Source organism: Olea europaea, unplaced genomic scaffold, assembly GCF_002742605.1.
Source record: "Olea europaea var. sylvestris unplaced genomic scaffold, O_europaea_v1 scaffold2026, whole genome shotgun sequence".
In the NCBI taxonomy this organism is placed as follows: Eukaryota; Viridiplantae; Streptophyta; class Magnoliopsida; order Lamiales; family Oleaceae; genus Olea; species Olea europaea.
In genome coordinates, this window is record NW_019238156.1 from 83984 (window position 1) to 93804 (window position 9821).

The 9821-nt window shown below is 35.4% G+C and overlaps 1 protein-coding gene across 4 annotated transcripts in view; it reads right to left on the reverse strand.

Moving 5' to 3' along the window:
* Positions 1 to 4269: 4269 nt before the first annotated feature.
* The window catches only part of LOC111379705 (potassium transporter 10-like), an 8534-nt gene continuing 2982 nt past the window's right edge, over positions 4270 to 9821 (reverse strand). Inside the window, exons 2-5 of one of the 4 annotated variants that reach the window (XR_002700086.1) lie at positions 9377 to 9602; positions 8092 to 8337; positions 4849 to 5072; positions 4572 to 4701 (exon numbers count right to left, since the gene is read on the reverse strand). Coding sequence is in view for 3 of the 4 variants with exons in the window: in XM_023003138.1 (XP_022858906.1) it covers positions 4921 to 5072; positions 8092 to 8337; positions 9377 to 9602 (624 nt within the window). In the remaining variant the exon portion in view is untranslated. The other 3 variants (XM_023003139.1, XM_023003138.1, XM_023003140.1) reach the window with 3 other exon arrangements.

Genomic DNA, 9821 nt, shown 5'->3' on the forward strand with positions numbered 1-9821 from the left:
CCATACAATGAACTTTTAAGAAAATAAACATGATCAGATTTTAGCTTATCCTTAAAATCTTTTGCTTGATTCACAAAGATTTGTTTGCCAAACTCACCATGTAAAAAAGCAATTTTTACATCAAGTTATTCAAGTTCCTAGTCAAAATGCTCAACCAATGCAACCATAACCCTAAATAGTATACTTAACAACTAGTGAGAAAATCTCATTATAATCAATACACCCATTCTGTGTGTATCTCTTGCTACTAACTTAACCTTAAATTTTAAGGGTTCCGACCTACTGGTACCTTCCTTAACCTTAAAGGCCCATTTGCAATCGACGATCGATTTACTCATAGGTATAGGTACTAGCTCCTATGTCTGATTCTTCTATATAGAACTCATATCCTCTTTCATTGCCTTACACCACTCTTTGAATTGTTCACTCTTCATCACTTCGTCAAAGGTTTTTGGCTCTCTATCAACTAATTCTTCATAACTAGCATGGCGAAAGCTAACTCAAATTCATATTCGAATCTCCTAGGTTATCTCATTTGTCTCCTCTCTCTCTATCCCTAACTAAGTCGTAGTTGGTCAAGGGATTATCTTCCTCAGTGTGCTCTTCGGTCACTACTTCATGTCTATTCTCCACCGCAAGTTCCTGAACCTGAGTCTCCACCTCATTTCGAATGGTAGGGACAGATGTGCTAAGTTTTCCTAATTCTACTTTAAACCGATCTCTCTCTCTATCTGGTTCAATTTCGCTTATAGGTTCGGGTACACCCTTAAGGCAAGGCTTCTCACATTCATTAAATATGATATCTCGACTCACAATAATCTTAACTCCCTTTTGACTTCTATCCCATAACCTATAACCCTTAACACCCTCAAGGTATCCTAGAAAACACACTTTCTAACTCTAGGTTCAAGGTTTCCCTCACTCTAATTGGAAAAAGTAGCACAGCTAAAGATTCTAAGTATAGAGTAGTCACTCAACTTACTAGACCACCTTTAATGGGGATTATCACTGTTTAAAGCAGCAGATGGAGTCAAATTAATCAAATAACAATAGTCATAACAACTTCGCCCCAAAACGACTTTGGGATACCAAAACTTAACATCGTGTAATGCACTTTATCAAGTATGGTTCTATTCGTCTTTTCTGCTACCCCGTTTTGCTGGGAAGTGTAAGGAATAGCCTTCTGCTTTGTTATTTCATTTTCTTTACACATTGTAAAATCCAGTGTTACAAAACTTTAGGCCATTATCTGTCCTTAAAAATTGAATCCTTTTGCCAATTTGGTTTTTCAATTGTCTTCCAGTTATTAAAGTTGTGGAAATGTCATATTTATCCTTCAAAAGATAAACCCACACTTTCTTATTGTAGTCATCAATAATAGACAAGAAGTACTTATTCCCACCCAATGTGGGATTATTAGTAAGACCCCACAGATCAGAATGCACATATTCAAGCATACCTTTAGCTTTATGAATACTAGTGGAGAAAGATGTTTTATGATGTTTACCAAACACACAGTGATGACAAAATGACAAATCAGTCACACAGTCATTACCAAATGCACATTTTTCATTAAGAAGTTTAAGTCTCTTAATGCCTACATGTGTAAGCCTATTATGTCATGTATGTATGTGATCAACCATGGCATAAGAGATAGAGGAGTTTAAACTTTTAATCACTTCTCCAGTAGTGATGTAAATGTCATTTTTCTTAGTTCCCTTGATAAAGACTAATGCACCCTTAATCATTCTTAACATTCCATTTTCAATTTTACCAGTGAAGTTGTCTTTTTCAAGTCTTCATACTGAAATCAAATTCCTAGACAGTTCAGGAATATATCTAACGTCTTTCAAAGTGTACATAAAACTAGTGTCAAACTTTATATTAATGTCACCAATTTCGGCAATTGTATAGGCAAAATTATTACACAGCACATCATACCTAGTATTAGATTCATGCAAGTTTTTAAACCAATTCTTTTCAGATGCCACGTGAAAAGATACATCAGAATCAAGTATCCGCTCATGCGTGCTGAAATTAGTAGGTAAATTCAGTTCAGCAGTATACGCAATGGGACACGTAATCATATAAACCTCACCGTCATCTATATCAGAAGCAGATGATAACACATTGACCTCATCTCTCTCCTTGACCTTTAGCTTACCCTTCTCCTTTTACAATCTTTCATAAAATGCCCTATGCTCTCACAGCCATAGCATTTTCTAACCATCATTCTAGACTTTAATCTAGACCTACCTTTGCTCTTCTTCTTCCATCCATTACTACCTGATTCGCCACTACTATGGTATTCATATGACCGTTTTGCCTAAACTAAGTTCTACCCTGCATCATATATAACTCATCGCTTATCATGTTTTTTAGCTTTAATTTTCGTCTCCTTACTTCTAAGAGAATCCATGACAATTTCAAGCGTCAAAGTGTCCCTACCATACTTAATTTCATTTTAAACTTCTTTGTATGAGTTAGGCATAGAGTTAAGCAAAATTATGGCCTTAAAGGTTTAAGACACAGCGTCGTCACAGTCAACAATATCTTGCACTAATTTGTTCAAGTAGGAAAAGTTTGTTCAGTGTAGATTTGATCAAATACAGATCTTCCAATTTTTTCCAAAGTTCATTGGTGGTTTTCAATTTATCCACCTTTCTCAAACGGCGTCAGACAAGTGTAAAATAATTGTGTATAAGCAAGCCCATCCACTTCTTCCTTTTGTTCTTTTGAAAAATCAGTTGGAAAATTACCTTCAACGATTTTTGAAGCTTTTTGTTAAACCAAAATGCCCTTTATTTTTTTGTAGTCAGATTGAAAAATTACATTTTCTGTTAAAAATCCCCAAATCGAAGTTGTGAATTGTCATTATCACCGATAGGCAAAAATGTACAAACACACAATCAAACCACACAAAGTAGTCTTATGATTATAGACAATATACTCCGTTCCAAATTTTCAGGGTTTCGTAAGACTCGTGATTTTAGATCAAGGAAATGCTCAAACGGGTAGGATCTCAGTGTTCTAACGGAATTAATAAGCAGTGAAAATAGCAATGCAACAAAAATAGATATGTCTAACATATACCAAGTTTCATGACAATTATAGCACACAGAACAGTACTCTAATTTAAGAAGAACAAGTATTCAATCCAACAATTAAGAGCAAGTAATCCTAATTTCTAACACAAGCAATGTTATCCATTCATGGTAACCACTACCCTACTGTAACCCCCACACAGTGACACCATAATGTTGAAAATTAATTGGGTTAAGCCAATTTACCTGAGCGGACCTATCTAAATCCGTAAAGTCGAGAGATGCGAATTTGTTGCTTTTGGGCCACTATTATTCACCCTTAAGATTCAGCAAATATACCAATGCCAATCAACCATAAAAGTAGATTGATATCCAGAGGCAAATCGTCCAAATTTTCTTGCGTAACCTAAAACACTAAAAAAACCACACTAGTACGTTCAGGAGATTAAAAATTAGTACTTTGCTCCAAAAAATCTCGTTGAAAAATCGTCGCACACGTCGTCGCCGTCGCCACCACGTATCACTTCACAAGGGGCGTCTCGGCCTGCTGATTGTGGATCTGACCTTCGTTTGTCCAACTAAGGTCGCATTTGAGAGTAATTAAAGATTTTATATCCAGTTTCTTTGAAGGATTTGACCATTTCTCTCAATTGTTGGCCGAACTTTGGCTAAATCTCCACCATCTAAGCTCTGATACCAGATTTAAAGTATGTATTAACCAACAAGGTTTAGCCAGGCTCAGCCTATTCATCTAATTGCACCACAATCAAATAACCTATTGACCCAAATTAAACCAAGCCTTCCACTTTCGATTGCCAAGAGCTTACACACGTAGGAGACCATAAAGGCAAGTAATAACTCAATGATAATCACCGCAAAGGTACAAGTGAAGGAAGAAAGCGAAGGGCAGAGAAGTAGAAAAAGCAGAAGGTCGAAAATCTCATATAGAGAATAAGAGAGGCACACGATCACTTTGACAAAGGATAGAGGACAGAATATATCCAACTAATGAGCCCAAGTAAGGTAAGTTACAATAGGGTTACTAATGGGTCAAGTAAAGGACCAAACAATAGATAAATGGGCTACCAAGTGAACAATTCTTATTTTGGCCACCCAAAAAAGTGGGTTAGACCATGAGCAACACTAAAATATTTAAGTTACTTCAAAAAGCCTGATTAACTTTTGGGTCAAGTCGTCTTGATTGTAGTACTATATTTTCCATTTAGTCATTAGCCAAAGCAGATTGTGAATTAAACCGAATAACATCATAGTCCTAGGAGGTCGTTTGACAACAAATTCCCAAACAGAACGTTTGCTTAACTGCTGTGACGTTATTTAAATATGGATCCGCTACCACTCGATTTGAAACAGTGAAAAAATGTCTCTGCTCATTTGTTGAATTGCAATTGGCACAAAACACTAGAGGATTTCTTTGCAATAATATAGGAGTTCTTTACAATACCCGTAGCAGGGGATTTCCTTGCAATAGCACTACCATCCTCAGAATTGAAGAAAAAAACTGTTCCCAAAGCCTTTATTCAATGCGTCTTTAGTCTCAGCACAATCCCTATTGTAGCTTTCTTTTTCAAGTCGTCTATTGAAAACTGTTTGGAAGATTGCCGGATTGATTCTTCAACAATTGGATGAGCATTGGTTCCTGCATTCATTCCAATCTCAGTAGTAGCAGCTGTCAAGTTTGCGCGCACATAGAAATGTACTTCGTAACTTGGACATTTGCCTGTCCAACATTGTTTAAAGCTCTACTACCAACATATATATGATTTAAAAGATATTGCAAACATACAGAAACTGTTTCCCAAAGCATTTATTCGATTCGTCATTAGTCTCAGCACGATCTCTATTGCGGCTTTCTTTTTCAATCTTCTATTGGAAACTGCTTGGAAGATTGCGGGATTAATTCTTCAACAATTGGATGAGCATCGGTTTCTGTATGCATTCCAATGTCAGTAGTAGCAGCTATCAAGTTTGCGCGCACACAGAAATGTACTTTGCAACTTGTGCATTTTCCTGTCCAACATCGTATAATGCTCTACTACCAACATATATATGATTTAAAAGATATTGCAAGCATTTTCTTTAAATGATCAGACATATAAGTATATGATTTAGAGGGTAGCAAATTCGATATGCTAATGAAAAAGATGAGAATATATTAGGATATTTAAATCCCTAAAAAATATGAATTAACTGTCAATTGAAGATGACTGTATCTGCAGCCAAAAATAATATATTAAGCTCTGTTGCTTTAATTCAGTTCCATCCCTCGGATTTCAACAAAGTCTCATCTTTTTCATTACCTCTTAAACACCAAGTCTCGTCACTTAATAATCACCATTACCCTTTATATACTGTGAAGTACATACAACACTGCTTATAATTTCAAAAAGCATCACCAAACAAAGCGTACAATAAGTGGCTCGTCTAAAAATCATATAAAAGCTCGAACTGGTTGAATTTGTTCGGTTAAATCTTTCTTTCCTTTCACAGCCTGACTTGACATAAAATGTAACACGAGTTTGTGCATTAGTCACATATTAAAGTGATTTCAATAATGTCGAAGGAATAGTAAAATATTGATGTTTACATTTACTTTGCTTGTGTTTTTCCTGACGTATTTTACTTGATCATTATCTTTAGCAGCTTGATGGCGGTAGAAGCAGACAAAGGATAAGATATTCGAAAATTTACAAATTAGAACCAGAACTTGAATGCAATGATCAGTTGGAGTTTTCTCATGCAAAGTCATGCCTTGGATACTTGACACTCGTGTTAGCAATCAACTGGTAGTTGAATTAGAAGATATCGAGCCAACATACGCCTAGCTAGATTGAAATTAGAGTTGAAAATCCAATTTCTAATATCCTTGCCCAACATCTGATAGCTTATCGCAGTCAGTTTATGAATTCATTTTACCAGTACCGGAGTTGAGCAAATTAATTAAGTTCATGTAGTGTCAAAAGTCTGCATAGAAAAGATACATGAAATCTGTTATTATTCCTTACAATACGCAAAGAAAACTGATAATTAGGTGAGATTTTGGAGTTTTTCTAGTCTCTCTTGTCTGCATAGAAAAGATACATGAAATCTGTTATTATTCCTTACAATACGCAAAGAAAACTGATAATTAGGTGAGATTTTGGAGTTTTTCTAGTCTCTCTTAGTATTTTTTTAGAGTTCTGGATTTGTAATGAGCAATAAAATTGTTCTCATTACTACTTGTAAACTTAAGAGAAGTTGCACTTTATAATGTTTTGCAAATGGTAATGTCATTTGATTGTATTCATGTTGTGCAGTATACATTTATTTCTTGCTGTATTTTCTGCACTTAGTTGACTATAGTTATCCTCAAACATCTGATCAGGGGAAGGAAAAGTAAATTAATACTCTGCTCTAAGATCTGATTGTGAAAGTTCAAATTAGCCTTAACCCAATGTGCAGAATTACACTGTTAAAAAAACAAGTCACTTTTTAATTGTTTCTAGTTGGTTAATTAAACAAGTCAAATTGAATTATCGCAAATATCAATATGAAAGTAATAAAGAACACCAAATATGTTGACAGAGAAAATCCAACTAGGCAAAGACTTCAAGATTAAGCCAATAACATCCACTATAGATAATAATGAACTTACAGTACGATCCAACCTTTAGAATTGTCGAGATCCCACTAGACTTGTTGATCTACTTCGTGCAATTTCCAAGACCCATTGAAATGTGCTTAACTCACACATATTCTTGATCTTTTAGAATTGTATATCTCTGGTGGATCATGAAAAACTCCTTGTTCTTGTATTCTTCCTATGCTTCTGGTCGAACTTTTCTCAATTTTTTAGTAACCTCAAAAAGCTATTGAGAAAGTACCTTCTTGTATGAGTATAGAAAGTGGGTGTTTTGGATTATATGGATTTGATATTTTCCCTAAAGATGTGGTTGTATGAACTAAAGAATCAATGGATTAATCTAAGGTTGTCATGTTATAAAGGAGAAATATAATGAAACAAAACTAAGCCAGCCCGAAAAATCACTCCAATTCTATATCACTTGATTTCCAGAGTATAAGGGTGTAATGAATTTGATTTTGATTCATGGATTACTTAAGCCGTAGATGAGCAAGAGAACTGGGTAAATTATGCATCATTCTATTCACACTACTACTACTTTGTGATCCCTACTGTGGGCTCTAAAATCATGCATCAGCTTGTGCCCAGTCACATTTGCATTTATTACAATGAAATATTTACAAAGCTTCCAATTAAAATATTTATGTGGCATGACTCAAACTTCCTCTTAGGAATTTTATTTTTATGTCAATAAGCAAGAAATGACCAATCAAAATCCCAATTGCTGGGGGTGGAGTGTGGCAGCAAATTACCACATCAACAGCCCCCTTTTTTCACTCATATCAAGACCTATACAAATATGCTCATTTTAACCTGATCTGAGCATCCAGCGTTACAAGAACTACTAAATTGATGGTGGTTGATAACCTACAGTCAAAATTCCAATTGCTGAAAAAGACGATCATCTTGTGCTAAAGAACCCATAAAGTTTCAGCCATGTTGTTTGTGATTTCAAATTAGTTTGTCGTCCAAATTAGAAACTAAAGATTCTGGTGTATTCAATTTATGCTGCTGGGACCACAAACCTTGAATACTATAAATAGATCCAAAATCAGAAATTAGTGTTAGCTTTTTGCAATCGCTTGAGATATTGGCATCTGTTGCCATCGTTGGAGAAAATGGACAAAATTTATCAGTTCTCTTTGGTTCCTTTTTGAAGGGAAGACCTGTAAACAAATTTCATCTATTGCCACATGCATCAATGAGAAAAGGAAATGTGGCATTGTTTACATATTGCCTTCAATCTGAAGTAAGAAGCATCTCGTAAACTACAATCTCCAACTACATACACAGGACCGCCTCCAATGAAGGCATACATGTTTCCGTGCAATACAAGTCAGCTGGAAAATTAACATGAAAATGTACAAGCATGACTAAAGGAAACAATAGGTGAAAGACATAAATTACCTGATATAGCAGGAGTGAGAATTCCATCCCCAACAACCATGCAAGTGCCAACAAGTACTAGTATAAGAAGGGCATTCTTTCTAAATGTATTCGCCTCCAGCCATCTCTTGGTTTTAGCCGCAAATGAAAGCTCGTGGAATGTGCTACGGCTGTAAGTTGTCAGCTCCTCATCTGTGCGGTGTTGGTTGGGGATTGTTTTGACTTTGGCATGTCGACAAAGTAATGAATAAAGTGCAAAGGTGCCACCTGAATAATATCCAAAGTGTCAATTTTGTTTTCTTTTTCATCTTTCTATATGCACACCCAGAGACAAAAACGAGTGAAATTTGGAATAATAATTAGACCTCTCAGTCAAACTAATCCAAACTCAGTTTCTTTGACTTTTCAATTACTCTCCAATTTATCTCAACATACATTGTCATCATTTTCAGGGTACTCTTACCGAAGAATATTAACCCCCCGACTTCTAGTTTTTTAAGAAGATAATTAAATCCCTGATTTATTTTTAAGTCATTCAGAAAGGCTAACTGAATCAACTTAACAGCTTCTCACAATTTTATACTCAACCGAGTCATATGACCAATACCAAAATTTGTAGGATGAATATATTGCTTAGAACATGCCGGTGTTTCCCTTTTAGTACCTTATCTTTGAAAGGTAAGGCTAATAAATGTGATTATAATGTTAATGAAATGATGCATCCCCAATTTCTACTAATTTATTAGCCTCCTGGCATTCCTTTGTTATGACATATCTTCTCTCAAGTCCCCCCAAACCAACATGGACAGATGGTTCCTGGAAAACATTCCATCATAGGACATATTTGCAGATTACAAGACTTGTGTTCTAATTTAATTCTTTAAGAAAAAAATCTGACAAGAATCTTCCAACAATTCATGATAGACGATCCAAAAAAGTAACTATAACTGGAGGTTCGCAAAAGATTGAAGAAACACGAGTCGTTGATGTATATACAAGACGCTGATGTTCGATTCTTGGGAGCAAAATTTGAGGCATTTTCCTACTAATCCATACGTAAACTGATCCTTGCATTTTACAAATAAGAAATAAAGCATACTTCTCAGCCAATTAAAGATGCCTTTCGACTAGTGCTAACATCACGAGTTTTATAACACATACTCGCAGGCAAAGAGACAAAAGTATTCATTACAAGAAACAATTAAGGCTACCAATGATGATATGTTGGAAGTAACAATCTCATAACCTGCTTAAATTGAAATATGCATATATAATCACAACATTTTGTAGCATGACATCAGCTTACCTTGACCACTGTCATTTGCTCTACACACTATGAAAACGTACTTGAGGAGAGGTATTAGCGTAAGTGAATAGATAATCAATGAAAGAGCACCAATAATATCCTCTGTATCATCTATCCCATTGGGAAAAGTACTGTAGAATACGTACAATGGAGATGTTCCCAAGTCTCCATACACTACTCCCAGACTCTGGAATGCAAGCCGCAACAGAAATATAGACGAGAATTTCTGCATTAACAAAATCAAACTATGAAACATTACATCGAGATCCTCAATAAGATTGCCTCATTAGCTTCTGCCTCACTCTAGGACTAAAGCACATACGGATACCAAAAGAGTATCAAATAGTGCAGTGAAAATATTAGAAACACTATGATAAGCAGTCAATGGGTATACTGCTCGAATTTTTCAACCTGAAGAAAAGTAGAAAATAAAAATTGACTTCTG